This window comes from Apus apus, chromosome 1, assembly GCF_020740795.1.
Source record: "Apus apus isolate bApuApu2 chromosome 1, bApuApu2.pri.cur, whole genome shotgun sequence".
In the NCBI taxonomy this organism is placed as follows: domain Eukaryota; kingdom Metazoa; phylum Chordata; class Aves; order Apodiformes; family Apodidae; genus Apus; species Apus apus.
Genome location: NC_067282.1, coordinates 28,838,809 through 28,860,115, shown reverse-complemented (window position 1 = coordinate 28,860,115; position 21,307 = coordinate 28,838,809). Strand labels below are relative to the sequence as shown.

Sequence of the window (21,307 nt, the reverse complement as noted above, 5' to 3'; positions counted from 1 at the left end):
TAACGTTCAGCTCCATGGTGGCTAGGACTACTAAGCTTAGCTGGTAGTAAGTGAGATATTGCCTGGACATTAGGTAAAAATGTCAAGTGTTAAGGTAGCTAAGCATGGGGATAGATCATCTTACAGTGGACCTACTAGTCCTGGAGCATAGTAGGTCCTTCAGGAATTTACACTTCTTTCCTTCAGTATCCACTGCCACCTTCTGCAACAAGGGAGGGAGGGATTAAAATTGTTTGGGGGGGAATTTTTACCATCCCAGATGCTTCCCACAGCTCTAAAGACTTCCAGAAATGTTAGAATTGTACTGAGGTGGTTGTGATTAGTGTAGTTTGGGACCACATCAAGATTATGGTATAATTTCTCTTACAAACTTAGCGTTGTGTTTCCAAGAACTTCAGTGGGTAGTCTTAGTAGCATTTGATCCCTTTCAGGATGAGATACACAGTCCTGTTAGCATACAAGGGCTTAATGATATTATTTCCAAGTCATTAAGGCTCATCTTGTATGATTTTTTCCTCCTTTCTGTTTGTCTGTTATCAGTAAGTCTCCTCTCTGCTTCATTCTTGAAGTTGACGCATTCAGGATTTTAGTTCAGTTCATTACAGCAATTTAAGAACACCAGTTGTGAAGACAGCATTTTGATTCTGATACTCTGGTAGTAGATTTTCAAAAGCAATTATTCCCCAAATAGGTATATATTACAGTCATATTGTAAAACTAGTAATTTCATATAACAAAATGTGCTTTCAATTCTTTTACAAAATTATTGGACATAGTAGGTGGGTGCAACATGGAAACCACAATAGCAGATGTACCATAGTAATAACACCCACAATTTTCTAGACTTCCTTCTAGAACAGATCCTAAAAATTTGTCATCACGTGCATGCACCTGTGGACTCACCTACAAAGGTGTGAGCATCCCCAGCCCCTTGCTTCAGGCAGCACCCGCTCTTTGGAGTGTGGGTGCCCCTAACTGCATGTCTCCTTTGGGGGGTGTGGGTGCTTCAGCTTTGCATGTAGCTGTGTTATTCCCCAAAATCTCTTGTTCCCTGCAATCTGCTAATCCACAGGCCATTGAGAAAGCTCCCTGCCATGCATCCAGCTGAGCTGTGGGTCCCTGCCTGCTGCACCCCAAACTGCTGTCACACCAGCTGGATGAAGCTCCTCACAGCATCCATCAGGCCTGGGTGGGGATGCAGCAATGGTGGCAGGGCAGTTTCTCATACTGTCAGGCCGTGTTTCATCATTGCTCTGTTCCACCCCAGCATCTTTTATCCCTGTTAGGAATTTTCATGCTGCTTTTATACTTCCACAGCTGCTTCCTTTTTCATTTCAGAAGTCTCTCTGTGATTCCCTGGTTACCATTTAATCCACCCAAGGGTGGCCACCTTTAGTACAATGAGTCTGTTGGCTTCTCAGACAGGTGGAGGTGTTGAATTGGCACCCACTCTTAATGCTCATATTTCTATCACACCACCTGTTATCTTGTCTTCCTGAAAAGGGTGGGCTGTGCAGGCAGGCACCAACACAGGAATTCTTTAGGGTATTGCCCATATATATAGAGAGAGAGATATATGTGTGTATATATATGTACATAGACCTTTGCAGCATGTCTTCATTCTAAAGTACGTGAGCTCAAATGTATTCGTTACAAGATATGTTCTAATATTTTGTCCACTTACAGAGTACTAGGTTAGAGCCTCAGGTAGTTCTATTCCTTTTAATATCCTGATAAATAAAATAATGCTGAGGTAGTTAGCAAAATAGGTTCTAATTTAGTGGGAGAGTCTACTTGTCACAGTCATAATTCAATGGCCAAAGCAAAGTTATTGTATGTACCTGTTGCAGTAGTGTAGGTCATTCTTGAGAAATTCCTGAGCTTCTATATATCTCGTATGCAAACCGAGTTGGCATGAGGGTATTAAAAAAAATCATAATGCTAAAGAAAAAAGGCCTGAAAGGTTGTCATTTAACGAAATCACTGATTTCACATGTCAATATGTGCTTGCTGTTTCTTCTGCTTCACAGACTGTTCAATTTGATGTAGCCCACTAGGTGGCATGCATTACTTAGAAGTTTCTTTGCAGTCAGCCCTGTGGCCTAGGATTGCCATTTTCTCGTTACATTTCTTACATTCCCAGCTTGATTTCAGCTGTAAAAACTAATTAGTAGCTATTATATAGGTATAAATACTCTGATGTGCTTATGATATTTTATTTTCTTCTCTTTTATTTGGTTCTTCGTGGCCAAACAGCATTTATATACAACAGCATTTGAATGGCAGAGGTCTCAAAAGTTGTGTTTCTGCAGGTATCAGACATTCAGGCAAGAACAGCACTACTTATGTGGTCCCCTCCATCCAGTGATGCTGGAGAAGACACTGACAAGAACGACCCACCAGAGGTTTATACTTACGAAGTGATGATTTCAAGTACTGGAAAAGATGGAAAGTACAAAACTGTATATGTGTAGGTGTTAATTATTTTTAGTTAATTGTTGCTGCATTGAATTATGTAGCTTCAAACCATATTAAAAATCTTCAAGTTTTCTGGAGATAGAAATTTTTAGCAGTTTTGTGTAACTTCTCTTTTGAAACAAACTGTCTTTTCAATAGAATCGGTTCTATTTTATTACAGAAATGTCTGCTATCAATTAGAATTTAAAGACTTTGTTCTCAGATACTGGAAGCATGTTTTAATACCACTTAGCTGTATTTCAACCAGCTACACTGAAAACAGGGGATTCTCAAGCAGCGAGATATACAAATAGTGAGAAATACAAATTGTATTTGTAGTTGTTTACTTGAGCAGATGCTTCTGCTCCCTAAGGTTGTCCCTTCCTTCCCTGAGAATGCCCTCGGGAGGTGACAGTCTTACAATATGAAATAAAGTAAGTAGATTCACACAATTCTAGCAGCAGCAAAACAAACAAAACTCTTCCATTGTTTAATTCCTAACACAATGGTTTTCAACTAGGTTTTTGCAACTTGGAGAAATAGAACAATTAAACTTACCATTAAGGTTATAGAGCTTTGTAATAACTATAAATATTTGTATTTAGCTAGTTTATCTTAAGTCACCTTCCATGGATTTCGCAGGAGCAGTTCATGAGTCACAAGTTGGATATCCCTGCCCTGGAAGCTAGAGGAGAGGAAATGAGCTTTGCTAACATAAGCTGATGTCAGTAAAAGCAGACTAATAGAAACCACTGAGGTGTCTTTTCTGTTTACTGGGCTCTCACAAGTAGATACAAACAGTCATTGGCAGTTTTAGATAGTCATTTTTCCAAGGCCAAATTCATCTTCTAAAGGCCCCAGTACCGTGATATTTTTTGTGTAACAAAATATATGTATATACATGCAGCTGATCTCACTGAGTAAAGAAAAAAATAATTCTTCAGAAAACAAGCAAACAACAAACTGACAAAAAAAAAAAACCCAAACAACAACAACAACAAAAACAAAGCATAAACACAAAACCACCAGGGCAAAACAACAGAAATGTGGTGCTAGTAGATGAGAAGCTCAGCATGAGCTGCCAGTGTGTGCTGGAGCCCAGAGAGCAACTGCATCCTGGGCTGCATCTAAAGAAGTGTAGCCAGCAGGGCCAGGGAGGTGATTCTGCCCCTCTGCTCTGCTCTGGTGAGACCCCACCTGGAGTACTGTGTACAGTTCTGGTGCCCTCAGCACAAGAAAGATATAGACCTGTTGGAGAGGGTCCAGAGAAGGGTCACCAAGATGATCCAAGGCCTGGAGCACCTCTGCTATGAAGACAGGCTGAGAGTTGGGGCTGTTCAGCCTGGAGAAGAGAAGGCTCCGGGGAGACCTTAGAGCACCTTTCAGTACTTGAAAGGGGCCTACAGGAAAGCTGGGGAGGGGCTTTTCAGCAGAGAAGATAGTGATAGGACAAGGGGTAATGGTTTTAAACTGAGAGAGGGGAGATTTATTAAATATTAGGAAGAAATTCTTCACTATAAGGGTGGTGAGGAACTGGAATGGGTTGCCCAGGGAGGTTGTTGGTGCCCCATCCCTGGAAGTTTTTAAGGCCAGGTTGGACAAGGTTTTGTGCAACCTGATCTAGTGGTAGGGTTCCCTGCTCATGGCAGAGGGATTGGAACTTAATGATCTTTGAGGACCCTTCCAACCTTAATGATTCTATGATTCTATAAGCCCCTAAAATTCAAAGATAAATGCCTTTTCAGTTTACTATATTTAGCAACAGAAGCACAGAAACAAACTTAGCAAATATATTTCTTAGGAGTGTTAGGTGAATGGGTTAGATGATCTATGTCTTTTTATAAACGTATGGGATTCTGAAGCAGTCTCTTAAATAATATCTCTTTCCAGTGGAGAAGAAAATAAAGTTACTGTAAATGATCTCAGGCCAGCAACTGATTACCATGCAAAGTGAGTATTTCCTTCTCTATTCATTGAATTCAGTGGAGATGTTTTTAAAAGTTTCATTGTATCTGTGTATTTTCATAAGTCTTAAGAGACTCTCTACCCATATCTCACCCTTCTTTGAGTCACAAATCAACATTTTTGGCTTAGCTGACTACTCAATCCATTTTGGAAAACAGAAGATTGTTCCACCCTCATCCAGCATCCATGCTCTTTACTTCTCACGTCATGCCAGAACAGTGACATTCTGTCCTTTGAGCCAGGCACAGGTGCTCCTTTCTTCCTCATGTTTCCCAGAAGCAGCAGAGGGATGTACTTGCACAGGAACATACATGCTCAGTGCTGGCCACCCAAAGGTCAAGTTGCTTTCACTTTGCTCCAGCAGACCAGTGAATCTGAGCCCTTATGCATTACTATATTTAGTAAGCCCCTAGCTCAGTGTAATTCTACCCTACTAGCTGAAATTTGCAGCTTCACGATGTCCTGCTGAGGAAATAGCATAGGATTGGGAAGATGTAGTTAGGTGTTCTTCCCTTCTTTTTTTTACATCTTGGAGCGTTTTCTTATTTCTTGGTTTAAAAAACCAAAAAAGTATGAATACAGCAGTGTATAAATACATAACATAGTGAAGGCAGAAAGGATGACCACCTTAAAATTATCCCTTTTCAAGAAGTAATTGCCAGTGGAGGGTGCAACTTTAGAAGTGGCTGAATATGCAGCATGTGAGGAATTTGCCTCTCTTGACTGTGTAGAGAACCCCAAGACTCCTGTGTACTGACCAAGGAACCAGTTTAGAGGCAGCCAGTAGGAAGCACAAGGAACAGAAGTCTGAGTATGGTTTGAGTAAGGAACAGAGTCAGAAACCTTGTGCTTCTTTCCACGTAGTGTATGTCTCTTGATTAGCATTTGCTGAAGTGGTAGAGTTACATACCTGGTCCTTGGTGTGAGGAGGTCTGTACGTCCTACTGCTGTTTTCAGGCTATTTTCCAGGTTGCCAAACAGGAAGCAAAAGGGATTTGATCTGTTCTTCATCACACACCTCATTTAATTTGGGCCACTTTATGGCCTGCAGCATGGATTCAGGAGAAGGATGATAAATTGACTCAAAGCTTTTAATATGCAAGTGTTTCCCTGTGGTTTTGTTCCTATTTCAGTCGTGTTTATGCACTTCACCCAACAATGTTTAAGTTGAAAATGCGTGGAGCATAAGGTTTAGAGCCAATGATTTTTTTCCTAAGTCCTTTTTTATCAGACTACATTCAGATTCTTGCTTAATTCTGGTTGTAGAGAATGTGTGGTAGTAGATGACTTAGCCATGTAAGCTCTCGCTGAACTAGGAGTTAAACAGAATTCTGTCAGTGTGAACACGGCCCAATATCAAGGAAGACCAAGAAGCCTGAATGATGAAGATAAGTCACAAATCACTTATTTGCAACTGGATGCAAGCACAAAGAACTGTGTGCTGCACTAGTCACTGTTCAAATGTCTCCCTCTCCCTGTTCATAAAATCTACAAATCCAAATTTTCTGTGACTTGCTGTTCATGCAACAAGAACATATGAGGACATACCAGTGATCAGAGGAAAGTGTGGAGGGATTTGGTTTGGTTTTGTTTATTTGTTTGTTTTCTTTCAAAGGAACGGGTAAGTCAAAAGAATGTTATGTGCATCTCCAAGCAAGGAGATGAGGCACAGCTACACAGTAGATATGGGGCAGGAGGGAGAACACATGGGGAAGCCAGATAATAATCCTGTATTTAATTTTGGAGAAAAGCTATTAGAAAAATAAGCCATTTCTCTTTGAGACAAAAGCAAGAATTCACTCTTCTGAAGTACAGGGAGAGTTAATTCATACCCTTCCTAAAGGAAAGGACAGAGTGATCTGACTCAGTATGGTCTTGAAGGAGTGTAGGAAGGTGCTCTGAAAATGTATGAACCATTTCATCATGCTCATTTGATGAAAGCACTTGCAGAAGAATTATTCATAGTATCAGTTAATGTCTAGATGTTACCATTATTTCCCAACCAAAGCACAGCAAGTAATGGGCATATTTCAAATGTAATTGTGAGATTATAGCTGACTGATGGTAATTATGTACAGTCAAAGTAAAGGATTCTTCTTTTGCATTACTTCTGTTAACCAAGGTGTTTCCACCAGTTACTTATTTCTAACAGTGATATTTTAATAATGAGATAGCAAGGTAGTAAACTTAGTTCTGAATACTCAATTTTCTTTGAAAATTGTATGTACAGATTTTGAAGCAAAATGTCATTGGCTGTTTTCCACTTTAGAGTCCAAGTAGAATGCAACTGTGTAAAGGGAAGCCCTTCAGAAGCAGAGAGTTTTACCACAATAAGTTGTGAACCTGATACTCCAAATCTGCCCAGGATAACTAATCGGACCAAAAATTCTCTTACTCTGCAGTGGAAGGTATGAATTGTTTTAAAAGCTTTAAAATAAATATTTTAAACTCTTCAGAATTATTTCAGGTTTCTCAGTAAATGTTCATTGAAATGGAAATTTTCTATCAAACATACTGGTTTCAATTACAGTTCCATGACTGAACAGTACAGTATGCATAAAGAGTTAAATATGAACTTCAGTAAAAAGAGAGATTACCAGAGAAGTAAGGAGCCTTTGTAGATAAAGTTACTGAGCTCTCACGGGAGAAGCTGGTTTGAGTTCCAGTCTCCTGCCATACTGTGGAACCAATTCAGCCTATTTGTGCAAAGCAAATTAAGCAGTCTGGAAAGACAAATTTAATGACACTTGCAGTCTAGCTGGTTAGAAAAATTCTGTAGCAGTTTACACTGCTGCCAGAATACTTTTTCAAGGTCTAAATTACAAAACAAAACTAAAACCATGATACAAGCATTCACTGAATGGAGACTGAACTAGGACTGTCTTGGCAAGTGAAACAGTCATATAAGGGGAGCATCATTTGCCCTTCACTGATTTGTCCCATACATGCTTTTTTTCCCTTAAGTGGTCTTGTAACCAGTTAGAGCTCTAATTTTCTTCTTTTCCTATTGCAGGCATCTTGTGATAATGGTTCTAAAATCCACAGTTACCTTTTAGAATGGGATGAAGTAAGCAAGTTATTCTATTTTACTTTTAATTTTTCTTCTTTTTTTCAAAGTAGCTTTATGTAACTGCACGTGAAGTTGGATCAAAATTATTACTTCTGTCCAAAGGCATGTGAGAAATAACATAATTTCTGAAGCAATTATGAAAACATGATTATTGCCCACATATTTTCTTGGGGAACATAAAATAATTGGAAATTCCTAATTGCATGATTCTGCCATTCTTCGTAGTGTCTTTTTTACCTGTAGTCCAATCATTGTCTCAAGTGCTGACATTGAAGGATCATTTTCCTGTAACAATCTTTCTTTTGTACAAAGAGTGTGGATCTGCTATGCCCTTACAAGCATCTTGCAGTTCCTACCTGGAGTGCTACCCTGAGATGACTGAGCTGCAGAGGCTTTGTGGCTTTTTCTTGCCATCCTATGGAGCTCAGAAATGGAAAAGAAGGAAAAATGCAAAAAATATAATTCAATATATATACAAAGTTATATACATACTACTACCTACTAAATGTATACCTTACTACCTCACTATATGGGAGATTCTTGAGTTATGTTTCATTTCAAAGAATGAGTTTACTTCACATTTGTGTGTTACTTTAATTGATGGACGCATATATAATAGGGTGAATAATGTGGTTAATTTAATTCCTTTTTAGGGAAAAGGAAATGGAGAGTTTTGCCAGTGTTATTATGGCCAACAGAAGCAGTATAGGATTACTAAACTATCACCAGCAATGGGGTACACCTTTAGACTAGCAGCCAAAAATGACATGGGAATGAGGTAAATACTATTATTATATACATAAATATGGACTGCATATATGTGCATGTGTGTGCTTGTTTAGGAAAGACATATAATGGCATTTAAAGAAACAAGTCTCTTGTCAAACTGGAATGAAATGGAATATAGAATAATTCATTTGGAAGGGACCTACAGCGATTGTCTAGTCCAACTGCATAGTTAATTCATAGTATGTGACTAGATTATTTGATTTGCAGATTATCTGTGCACTATGAACCATGGGGTGACCAGCAGAGATCCTCTCCAACCTCAGCTGTTCTGTGATTCCCAGCATAATGCATTTTGTCCAGCACCCACTACATACCTGCATATTTACCATAGAAATGATACAAGATCTCAGCCCCTTAGAAGCAGATAGTACAGGTACTTCTGCCAAACTTAGCCTCATTTCCTGAACAGCCTGCTCAGACATTTGTACATGATGCCCCTAGAATGGGAACACAAGCATGACACAGGCAGCCTGGCTGCTCTCACATGAAATTAGTTCAGGCTGTGCTTGTTTTTAGCTTCAGTCTTTGTAGACCTGTGCTGACCACTGAAGTTGCTACCGTGGATGTGTTTTCTACTGCTTGTACTTGTAATAGAATTTTTTGGAAAGCACTGCATTGTAGACAGTCACGCATTCAGCCTAATTGTGGCTTTGGTGGCTGATGTAATAAGCACTTCTTCTAAAATGCTGGGGATCATGCTAAAAGATAAGCAGCTCAGCCAGAGGCGAGAACTGAATGGTTTATATGCTGCAGTGCTTGTGCTGCTGCAGTGCTGACCAGAGGGTATCTCTTCCTGTTCTCTCTGCTGCTCTTGGTTCCAAGGAGGTTTGACATAGTGCTAGATCTAAGGTAGTTCCTGAAGCTAGTGTAGAATTTTCCAGGGGTTATCAGCCCTCTTTAAATTAAGAGTTTTAGTGATGACAGTGTAAAGACATTGTCAGTAACTCTGCTGGAGCAGAAAATAAGTGGGGCAGAACCCAGCTGCACCTGTAGGTGTACCTGTATTGTGCTCTTTGTTTTGTCCTGTTACTCCTGGGAAGTGAACAGAATAGAATATTACTATATAACTTAGTTCTTTGGAAGTCCTGGAACTTAATATGAATGTTTAGGATATGGGGTTCTTACTTTTTCAAAAGTTACAGAGCACCAGACTTTGGTTTGAATTTTGGAATTAAGTCGTTCTGACTTCAGTAGATAATATAAAAGAACTTAAAAAATCCCCAGAATTACTGGTTTCTCAAGTGATGCTTGCACTACAGGGTGAATTAGTTCTTGGGGATGTTTCTTGGTCTTTAGGCAAAGCAAATAAACCTACCTAGTAGTCACACTGCCAGGGCTTATCATCTGTAGAGCAGACTGCCAGTGTCCACAGTACCTAGTAGCACTTGAACCTTTCGGCCCTATGTGACATGAACACAGGCCTTCTCTGGCTGTTGGCCTAAAGTTGCTATTTCCTTTTTCCTTTTTTCTTTTTTTTACTTCAGTTTTTGAAATATTGCGAGCCTTGTGTTGCAGTTCACCAGAGTGGTTTTTTTATAGCATGAAATAGAGGATGTGTGTTGTGTGTCCTTCAGCTGGCACAAGAAGGTGCTTGAGGGAACAATGCCTACATGGACAGTGTTGGAGGACAGCGTAAAGAATAGTGAGCCAGATCTGAGGTTGTATTTCATGCTGGGCAGAAGAAATCTTCTGCAGACTATGGAAGTATGTGACAACTACAGCTGGCTTAGGAGACCTAAGGTGTGTGATGGGAGACTTTGGAGAGTACTTAGGGAATGTGTTGTATATAGTGCCTGTTCCTGTATCTTTCCTTAGGTACTTGCTTTGGATGACTGTCAGAGGACACTATAGTGGGCTAGAAGGGCTTCTGGACTACTCCAACAGAGTCTTTGTTATGTTACTGCCTTCTGGATGATGTTTCTGGAATGAATTATACTCTGAGTCACTTCTGGACTTAGTCTTGATGAGATTTAGTTGGAACTGTTCAAAAAACTGAAGACAGGGAGTGAGCTGGCAGTTAGGCAGGGTCCCATGCTCCGGCTCTCTTCCCCTTTTACATCTGCATGGAAATGTGCCCTCTAGGAATACCTGCACATTTTATAGGTGCCTGCAGTGTAAGCTGGTAAAAGACACTGATCAGTTAAGTACCATTCTGAAACTAATTACGCCAAATAGATTATTAAATAGATATTTCATAGCCTTGTGAAGAAGCACTTTATTGTCTTTATGGTATTATTTAATTAAGAAGTCTCTTGAAGTAATATTTATTAGGGGAGAGTGTCTGTTTATTCCCTACAAAGAATGTTGAGAACCTTAGGCATCTGGAGACAGACTTTTGTCTCAATTATTTTATCCACAAGAACAGGTATTTTATCTTTGGGTTACTCATATTTGTAAGTTTAATTCTAACCACACATGAAACAGTGGCTAAAGAAAACTGGAAAAATAAAATCTGTTTAAAAGATAGATAGGATGATTGTACTCCTAGGTGAACTGTTTAAGAATAATTCAAATGTGGGTATCACTGGAGCTCTCTTACTTAATTTCAGTGTATTTTGCAGGAGTTCAACCAAGTAAAGAGATTAAATACTTTTCAAGTGTGAGGTTTTTTCACCTGTGTAAGGTGAAAGGTGACTCCTTCAATAGTTGTGAATAGGGATAGGCTTAGTATCTGTCTAGCCTCTCCATTATTTCTCTAGCCTTCCTATATAAAGTTGATATTTTTTTAGTAGATATATTGTATGTATGTCCTGGTTCAAGCCAGGATGAAGCAAATTTTCCTTATACTGATTTTTTTTTTTTCTTCAGTGAATTCTTGTTTTAAGGAGCACACAAGTTTTCTAGCTAGTGAACTAGCTTCACTTCAGGGATTTTCTTGGCCTGTGGCTTTTTGTAAGAAAAAAAGTACCATTTCCCCCAGATTTAAGATATTTTGCACTTTTTCACTTCTTGCTTCACAATCTCTTTCACAGCCTGCATGTCCACGCAGACTATGTCTGCTTTGGGTGCTGTCAACACCCTTGATAAGGTGTTGTCTGTAAGGTCAGGGGTTTTATTTTTTTTTTTTTAATGACAAAAAGACTTTAGAGCAGAATGAAATTTACAACGTGTGTGTTATTGTAGCGTAAGGTGGGGTGAGAGAGGAAGTTGAGGTATGATACTGAGATTTTTCAGGAAAGTCAGGTTCTGACACATGAGATCTTTAACTGACACTGTTGTTTAGCCATACAGAGAATTTTGTTTTCAGGGCTCTCTGATGTTCGCTGGGGTAATGCCTAGCTTTTAGATTGAAATTACATCTTTTACATTAGTTTCATACCATTAAAAAACTGGGGTAGCTCTTAAGCCTGTAGGTGTTTCTTTAGATCTGTTGTAGAAGCAGCAAGTCTCTAAATAAATGCCAGCTGAGAAGAGGTGGATGGTTTTTAGAGTCTAGTTGGATACATGTCAGACCATTTGTGCAAGTGTAATACCCTTTTACTGACTTTTGCACCCCTCTGATTCACAGTAGGTCTTTTTATGGAGCTTGCATGTATTTTCACTTCAAGGCATATCTAGGCATCATCAGATAAGGTTAACAGTTGTGTTAGGAGATTTGCTGGTGTGCACTCTGTTTCGTTTGCTCTGCAATACAACTTCCATATTGGCAACACTTAAAGTAACTTAACATTGAATGAGGCTATTATTCTATTCTTGTCATAATCACTTGGGAAACAAGTACTTCAGAGTATACTCGAGGGACATGGTTGCTGCCTGGGTAGCAACAGTTTTTTTAGATCTTTCCATATATACTTGTATGTCTTCATGTTTTCATTTTGAATAGGAAAGACACTGTGTTATTAGTACATTCTCGCATGTAGTACATTATTGGTTTAGAATAATGACTTAATATGAAAAAGCAAAATGTTTTGGCTAGCAAAACACTGTAATTATGTATTTTTTGAATTATGAACATGTTAACCTTGTTCAGATATTTTGTTACTGACAGACTGATGGGCAAGTTCAGTTGTCTGCATGTACCAGCGTGCAGTTTCCAGTTGTGCACATGTCCAAGAAACGATCAGACCTGTGTTTAGTAAGAATTATGTGTGTGGAGATATTTATTATTGTGTCTAGTTAGTTTACATACTGTCTGTTTTAAACAGTGGTTTTAGTGAAGAAGTCCTGTATCATACCTCAGGCACTGCCCCAACCACACCAGCAAGTCCTTTGCTGATTAATGCTGGAGTTACTTGGCTATCCCTACAGTGGACAAAACCCTCAGGAACACCATCGGATGAAGGAATCTCGTATATATTAGAGATGGAGGATGAGAACTCAGTAAGTTTAGAATACTTATTCCCAATATGAAAGAATAATTTAATGTGTGTGTTTGATACATTATTGTATGAAGTACAACAATCATTGCTTTTGCTAGAGTATTCTACAAGGAACTGTATTTTCTGAAATTAAGCTAATGACTTGTCATTGCTGTGACCAAGCCACATAGCTTTCTCCTTTTTATTGTGTCATTAATTGTTAGTAGTGTTGTTAAACCTTATAAGAGCTGGATCAAAGTAATTGCATCATGCAGTGTGGCCCCCCTCGATGTCATTTCAGCCTAACAACCTTTAGTTTAAAATTAGTCATGTTCCACCCTTTGAAAGTATTAGGTATCATTTCTGTTGACACTGCGTATGTTTTTCTTTACTGTTCTTTTACCCTCTTCTGATATGAAAATAGTTAATTAATTTTCCCCTCTAAAAAATATCCTGTGTTTACACGATGAAGGTGCCCCTTCTACTTTGTAATAGGAGCATAACAGTTGTGATCAGAAACAGTTATTTGTATGAAGTATGTTACATGATCTGGTCTGCAAATATAAGGTTTCAAGTAATCCCGTTTAATTCTACAGGGATATGGTTTCAAGCCAAAATATGATGGTGACGATCTTACCCACACGGTGAAGAATTTGAGGCGTAGTACAAAATACAAATTTAGGGTAAGATTTTTTTCATATATTTGGGTGGGTTTTTTTGCACCAGAGTAGCTTGAGATTGACTCCTAAGTGGGGAGGGCCTTTTATAAGGAAAGCCAAATTTGATGTCAGTTTCTTAAAATTTCAATATCTTTAAACTATTGGCTGAACACCTACTTCATTAATCATCTCTGCAGAAGGAATAAATATCTCTGCATGACAGACTCTAAACACATCTGAAAGTGCTGGGGTAAGGAGCAACTTTGATCAAGAAAACATATTTCTTGATTCAAATTAGTAAATCATTCTTATTACTGTGGTGCTGAGTGCATTCTCCTAAGTCTTAAAGGCTGAACATGTTAGCTCAGGATGAAGTCCGTCTTAACAACGGATTAACAGTGAGCTTTTGGGTGTGGTTAAACGCAAAAAAGAAGTTGCCAAATAGCCATTGAGGACTACAAGAACCTTGCTAGGACATGCAGAGATGCAGTCAGGAAGGCTGAGGATCAGCTAGAACTGAAATTCGCCAAAGATGTCAAGAACAAGAAAGGGTTCTTCAGATATGTGAGCAGTAAGCAGAAGCACAGGGGAGTGGTACGTAGCCCATTGCTAAACAGGGCAGGGAAATAAGTTGGTAATAATGCCAGTAAGGCAGAGGGCCTCAAAACCTTCTTTGCCTCTGTCTTTACCAGCATAACTGGACCCCAGATCACAGCATCGAGTAGCTGTGACAGCACATGTGGTGTAGGAAGGGCTGGGCTGTGGCATCTTTCAAGGGCTCAACTCACATCAATCTATGGGCCAGGACAGAAGCCACTCCAGGATGTTAAGAGAAGGGGCTGATATATTTGCAAGGCTACTGTCTATAATATTTGAAAACTGATGGGAGGATATCCCTGATGACTGGCAGAGGGCAAACGTCACCCCATCTATGAGAAGGGCCCAAAAGAGAACCCAGGGAACTGCAGGCCCATTAGTCTTACTTCAGTCCCCAGGAAAGTAATGCAACAAGTCCTCTCTGCAACTATGACAAGGCAAATGAAACAGGCAATTGGAAAAAGCCAACATAGATTTACAAAGGCAAATTATGCCTGACTAATCTGATCACCTTCTTACAGTAAAGTAACAGTTTTAGTTGGCCTGGGAAGAGCAGTGGTTGTTGTTTACCTGACTTCAATAAAGCCTTCAACACTGTTTCCTACAGCCTTCTGGAGAAACTGGCAAGACACAGACTGGATGGGTGGTTCATGAGATGAGTAGACAACTGGCAATAGGTCACACGTGGAGGGTGGTGATCCATGTTTTCTAGTCAGGCTGGCAGCCTGTCATAGGTAGCATCCCCGAGGGACTGATATGAGGCCTCAACACTGTTCATCTTCACAAATGATCTAGACAATGGGATTGAAAGCACTCTCACCGAGTTTGCTGGTGACAGCAAACTGAATGATGAGGTGGACACATCAGAAGAGAGAGCAATCTTATAGAGAGACCTGGACAGGCCAGCAAGAACAGTATGAAGTTTAAACCTCAATCAGAATAACCAAAGAGCCCAGTATAGGCTAGGAGCAGCCTATCTGAAAGGGACCTGAGGGTCCTGGTGGACAAACTGACTATGAACAGTGCAGCACTGCAGCAACAAAGGCAAGTTGTATCCTGGGCTGCATCTGCAGGGGCATTACTAGCAAAGATAAGAGATGTGGTCATCCCTTTGTATTCAGTTCTTGTCAGGCCACACCTGGAGTACTGTGTACAGTTCTGATTCCCACAATTCAAAAAAAAAATAGAATGGGTAGGGTCCAAAGGAGGGCCATGAAGATGATCACAGGGGTGGAGAACCTGCCCTATAAGGAAAGACTAAAGGAACAAGGTATTTTCTCCCTGGAGAAGAAAAGGCTCAGGCATACCTCATCACAGTTTTACAGTACTTAAAGGACTGCTGCAAAGAGGAGGGCTTCTCTTCACAAGAAGCCACATGGAGAGGACATGGGACAATAGGTGCAAGTTACACTGGGAGAGGTTTCATCTTGGTGTAAGAAAGAAATCAATCACTGGAACAAGCTCCCCAGGGATGTGGTGCAGTTCCCATCACTGGATGCTTTCAAGACATAAGTGAACAGGGTGCTAGATAGTTTCGTCTAGGCTCCCTTTTCCCTGAAAAGTTGGAACAGATGATCTTGCAGGTCCCTTCCAACCTGTGCTGTTCTGTGTTCTCAGTCACCCTTGAACAGTTGCTTGGGTTTTGGAACAAAGCTAAATACGTGTCCCTCAGTATGAAGCAGAGTCAGAATAATCTAATTTCTGTCTACAAGGGAAAAAATGTCAATAAGTGTTATCTTGCATACACCTGGAGCACCTTTCATAAGGAAGAATTGGAAACTACTGAAGAACAGCATTGCTTTACAATAGGAAAGGTAGCAGTTTAGGGGTTGGTTGGCTGGTTGGAATTAACACTAAAACATGTAAGTACTTCTTTTCAAATTATAGCAGATATTTTGCACTTCTGAATATGATGACTTTCTCAAACAGAAAAGGTAATGATGGGGATTAATCCTAGAGTACTTGGGTTTTTAAAAATAATTTAGTATTTAAATTTAAAATATATTGTGTATTCCAAAGACTATACCAAGCTAGAACTGTGATGGCCACATGTGAACTTAAACTAAAGAGCACCTAATTACCTTGAAACTAGCTTTTGCAGGACTTGATCATAGTCTTCCTTTGAAAAGTAATCCTATATGTTCATCATACATGTTTCTAGTAAATACATAGGTACCTTGAACATCCTAAGTTTCCCATTAAAATAAAAAAAATAAAATCAACCTTTATACTCTATTTTTCTTAACAAAACAGTAAACAGAAGTCTGTTCACTCATTCAGAGGGCATAAAGGCAAAACAAATATTGTGTTAATCAGGTATTTAATTTTTATTATACAGGGGAAAGACTTAATTAGTACTAATATTCCTTAAGGCTTTTGAAAGAAGCTTTATAACCATTGGAAACCTCATTATAATATGTAAATGCTAACTGTGCCTGTTTAACTTCATTTGTAAGGGCACAAAGACAACCAGATGATTGTTAATCTTATAAACTGTATCGGGAGACTTAGTATCTGAGAGACATGTTAGCTCACATTTCCTTTTCTTAATCTGTACTAACATCACTGCTGTCGTTTCAATTCTGCTCATTTTTAAAACAAGTATAAAAGCCAAAAAACCTTTGTCAAGATTGTTTAGCTTTTTTGTTGGGAACAAATGGAAATATATAGTAAACTAACTGCAAACACCACTAGAAAGTAAAGAATAGTAGCAATTAGTTTTCCTAGAATCACAGAAAGTCTAGGTTGGGAAGAGACTTTTGGAGATCATCTGGATCAAACTTGTGTAGAGAGCAGGGCCATAGGTTAGGCAGTTCAACCCTGTCTTAGCCCTCTTGAGCTGAGACTTCAGTTATTTCCAGCAAGGAAGATTCAACCAGTTCTCTGGGCAGCCTGTTCTCATGGTGATTTATTTCTTTTCTTAGATCCAGCTGGAATTTTCCCTGACACACTTTGTGCCTACTGTCACTTGTCCTGTTGTCACAGATCCTTGTGAAGACAGTATCTTCACCTCTTCTGTGACTATCTTTTAGGTACTGGAAGGCTCTGATTGGATCCCCCCAAATTAAACTTCTTTTTTCTTAGATAGAATAAACCCAAGTACTTCAACCTCTCTTCCCCTGTCTTCCCTCTCCAACTCTCTAATCATCATGTTGGCCCTCTTCCAGACTCACCAGTTTGCTAGTGTCTCTCTCAAACTGGGAGGGCCAAAACTGGGCATGGTATTCCAGGCATGGCATCAAAAGTGCTGAAAAAGTGGTATAATCACGTCCTTTGATTTGCTAGCTGAATTCTTGCTAATGCAGCCCATGAAACAGTTTGCCTTTGGTGCTGCCAGGATGCTTTACTGATTCATACGGCTTGCTTCCCAACAGGATCCCAAGGTCCTTCTCAGCAGAGCTGAAAAAAAGAAAAAAAAAAGAGCTTTCTAGCTATTCAGACCCAAGAGTATACTGCTGCTAGGATTATTCCATCCCAGGTGCAAGACTTTATATGTACCTGTGTCAAAACATAGACGGTTCTTGATGACACAATCCTCCAGCCTGACAAAGTCTGTCTGTATGGTGGCTCTTCCTTCCAGCATATTTCTCTCTGCTCCTAGTTTGGTGTTACTTGCAAACCTGAGGAGGCTGCATTCATTCCTGTCATCCAGATCATTTATAGAGTTATTGAATAGTGTCTGACATTGTATTGATGGCTGAGGAAATCCACTCATGAGCAGCTGCCAATTGGCCTTTGAACCATTAACCACTACCCTTTGAGCCTGGCATTCTGTTAGGTTTTCCACACCCATTTTGTGGTCCATCTGTCCTGTCTGTATCTTACCAGCTTGTCTACATGGATTTTGTGGGAGACCATGTCAAACTAAAATCAGGGTAGATGATGTCCACAGCTCTCCCCTCATCTATTCAGCAAGTTGTTTCATCATAGAAGGCACTCAGGTTGGTCAAGCATGATTTACCCTTGATAAATATAATCAGCTTCTTGTCCTTCATGTGCCTGTAAATAACTTCCATGACAACCTCTGCCATGGTTTCCCCTGGGACTGAAGAGTTTCTATCACCATTACTGTTGTTAATAAAACTTACCCATATAAACACTTCTTTATCTCTGAATGTATTTCCTTAAAATAAGGTACTGTCTTAACAATAGAGTGTTACTTAATTCGTCCCAATTATTCAGGGTTTTTTAGTTGCTAGTAAAGCATCACTATTTGCTCTTTACTTAATTACACAAAAATGTTTTTATCTCAGTGGGAAAGGAATTGCGATTAAAACGTTAATTCTTCTCATTTCCTTCAGTGAAAGTTTCAAAGCAGCCTCTTTGCTGTATGTCTTTTTCATCATCTTTCATTTCCATGCTTTTATAAAGTTTTTCCTTATGTGTCCTATTTTGTTGTCAATGAATTGTGCACCTCAAATTAAAAAGAGTAGTTCTTAGACCTGTCTAATTTCTGAGTGTCTTAGACTATTTTAAAAACAAGTTTTCAGATCCTTAACTTGAAATAAAGTGCCTTGTGCTATATTGAGCACCCACAGATTCCATTAGTGTCACTGAGATTTACATGTCCTGATTACTTTTTATAGTCAGCCAACTCCTAATTGTCCTAAGTAGAAGCCTGACTTCGTACATCAATATTTGAAATTTGGGGGACATGGATGTTTTTGATTTGTGACTTTCTTAGAGGTTTTTTTATTTATTTTGCAGCCTCACAATTAGTAGGAGGGGTTTTAAGGTTTTTTTTCCTGGTAATTTGCAGGAATTTTTAATTTCAGTGTAGTGATTGTCTAACTATGGGACTAATGATAATGTCAAATAAAGGTTTATAATAGCTTTAGTTCTTTTGATAATTTGTTATGTAGCTATCTGTCTAAGCATATAAATGTATTTGATGTTACTTGTAACAGTGAATAGCATACCACTAGCCAGTGCATTTGTTCTGTTTATATTTTTTGTATGTTTACAGGTCATTGCCTATAACTCAGAAGGGAAAAGCAGTCCGAGTGAGACAGTAGAATACATTACATGTCCAGACAAGCCTGGAGTACCTTCAAAACCCATAGTGAAAGGAAAAATTCATGCACAGAGTTTTAAAATAACCTGGGGTAAGATTGTTGTCCAGCTCTGTTTAGAATATGTCCTATGTAATTTATATATTTATACACACACATATATATACACACACACATATATATAAATGGTTTTTTTTATATATATATTTGTGTACAGGAGGCAAGATTTTACTTCAGTAACACTTCAGTTAATTGAGCCATTAAGATCCATTTTTTTGGAACTAAGATAAAAATATTGATTCAAAATCCTTCAGGTGGCAGCATAATAGTGTAATTTTGTGGAAATAAATTAATATACAAATTGTAATAGGGAGTGTTATTGCAGGGGACTACAACAATTAGAAAACCAGTACTGTTAATTTGTGTACTAAGAAGATCTGTTTCTCTGGCACAAAAAGTAGATGCCACAAAATTCTGTTTTTTTTTTTTTCAAAAGAGAAGATCCAAGTTCAAACTGTCTCTGAAGTTTTTCATTTTGATAGATAAGTGGTTTTATTCATTAGGGGTCTTGAGAAACTTTTCCTTAGGCTCAGGTATTTTTCCCTTATGCTGTGAAATTGGAGAAGGTGACACAGTACTTAGTAGAAAACAAAACAGTTAAAGGTTTTCTTCATTGTCACAGATATTTAAACTTCTTACCTATTTCTGTTTAATAGTGTGTTAAATACTTCTGCATTAATAATAAGAAAAGTACTTGTAGAGTATAAGTAGTACTCAGCAAATTCCGTCTTCCACAGAGTGCCTTGCTACATCAGGGCCTGACACTTCATCTTTTATGGATGATAAATAATATACGAAGTTACTAGATGTACCTACTTGGTAAATCAAAAACTGTCTAAAATCTCTGTTTATTTAGAAGACCTTTAATAGTAATTTTTTTGAACAGTAATGCTTTCTTTGTTTTTTTTAATGACTGATAATTTTATTTTTTATTTGGAGTAACTTTGTTACCTTCCAACCAAAAAAGTGCTATGTCCTATATAAGTGTTATTTATAAATGTTATTTATTAGGTGTGATATGACATGTAAAGCTCTCCTAAGAGCCAACACCATTTCACCCAGCACATCCATAATGTAATGATCTGGCAGCAGTACCCTTCTGTGTTGGTGTATCATGCTGTCTCTGTATTTGTCCAAAATGTTTGTTGTCCCCATTATTTTAATTCTGCTGTTCTCTAAGTCAGCTCTGAGAGAATATTAGGATTATATGTCAAAGATAGGTCTGCAGGTACATGTCTTGTACATGAATATTGTAGCAGGGTGGATAGTGCACACAATTTCTAGTGATGTATTAAAAATTTAAGAGATTAAGTTTTCATTGTAGAACGCCTGACTTCTGTTTTCTTCTAAAATATTTAGGTTTCTGAAATGCTGTCCTTAAATCATTTTGAAATACTCTTATATACAAATCAGTATGTGATAACCTTTTCCTATCTGCAGTCCAAATTACAGGACCATTAGGGTCTATGTGCCTGAAACTATAATCAGACAGCCTTCCACAGCACTTCAGACTAACTGAAAGGTTTTCTGTGGCATCTCCCAGGTGCCTGATTCACTTGTTCCTTTCATCTGTAGACTACACAGTAGGGTTGTGAGCTGGCAGTTTCACATAGTGGAGAATTTGAGTGACTTGCAGCTGTCATGGACTAGGATGCTATGGCGTGCTAGGATGCTGTCCATCTAAAAAAGCACTCATCTCCAGTCAGCTGTTGGTTTTGCCTTTTGTAAATTCTCCCCAAAAGCTACAAAACCATTGAATTTACCTCACTTAGCTGGTATATTGCTTTTTTTTTTCTAGATCCACCAAAAGACAATGGAGGAGCAGCAATAAATAACTATGTTGTGGAAATGTCTGAAGGTACAAATGGTAGGTATTAGGAGCATATGTTGGCATTCAGCAGTGTTCTGTTTTCTGCAAGTGTGTGCCTGTGGGAAGAGTATAAATGTGTATTATGATAGGGAGAGTTATTGCAAGGGGCTGCCACTAAAAAAATAGGAGTGTTGATGCTTGTATACAAGAGGTTCTTTTTCTCTGGCTTAGAAAGAAGATGCCACAAGACTCTGTGTCAAAAGAGACGCTCCGTGTTTAACCTATTAATTAGTTCTATTCTTGTTTGGAAATGAAGTGGCACATTTCAGACATTTTAGGGCAGAGAGACAGGGCCTTGTAGCTTTGTTGGGTGCATGACAGCTGAAGAAAAAACTAGTGCTCCATTTATCACGACTCAAGTGGAACAGAGATGCAGATGAGGTAACTGTTTCTGCTGTTTTCTTTTCTGTCTTTTCATACAGAAGGGAAATGATCAATATTTCTAAACTGGGCATATAGCTATCCAGCTGCAGTTTTTAAAAATCAAGACCTCTTACATAACTTTATTCCATTCGGAAAGACAGTCACTT

At 38.8% G+C, this 21,307-nt stretch overlaps 1 protein-coding gene across 4 annotated transcripts in view; it reads left to right on the top strand.

Annotated features, from left to right (window-relative positions):
* Positions 1-21,307, top strand: part of FNDC3A (fibronectin type III domain containing 3A) — a 121,767-nt gene that overhangs the window by 81,997 nt on the left and 18,463 nt on the right. For all 4 annotated transcript variants that reach the window (XM_051634781.1, XM_051634789.1, XM_051634805.1 and 1 more), the window contains 9 exons: positions 2,313-2,470; positions 4,348-4,407; positions 6,692-6,830; positions 7,436-7,489; positions 8,146-8,270; positions 12,427-12,601; positions 13,176-13,262; positions 18,802-18,940; positions 20,706-20,774. In XM_051634781.1, coding sequence (XP_051490741.1) covers positions 2,313-2,470; positions 4,348-4,407; positions 6,692-6,830; positions 7,436-7,489; positions 8,146-8,270; positions 12,427-12,601; positions 13,176-13,262; positions 18,802-18,940; positions 20,706-20,774 — 1,006 coding nt within the window. The remainder of the gene's footprint in view (positions 1-2,312; positions 2,471-4,347; positions 4,408-6,691; positions 6,831-7,435; positions 7,490-8,145; positions 8,271-12,426; positions 12,602-13,175; positions 13,263-18,801; positions 18,941-20,705; positions 20,775-21,307) is intronic.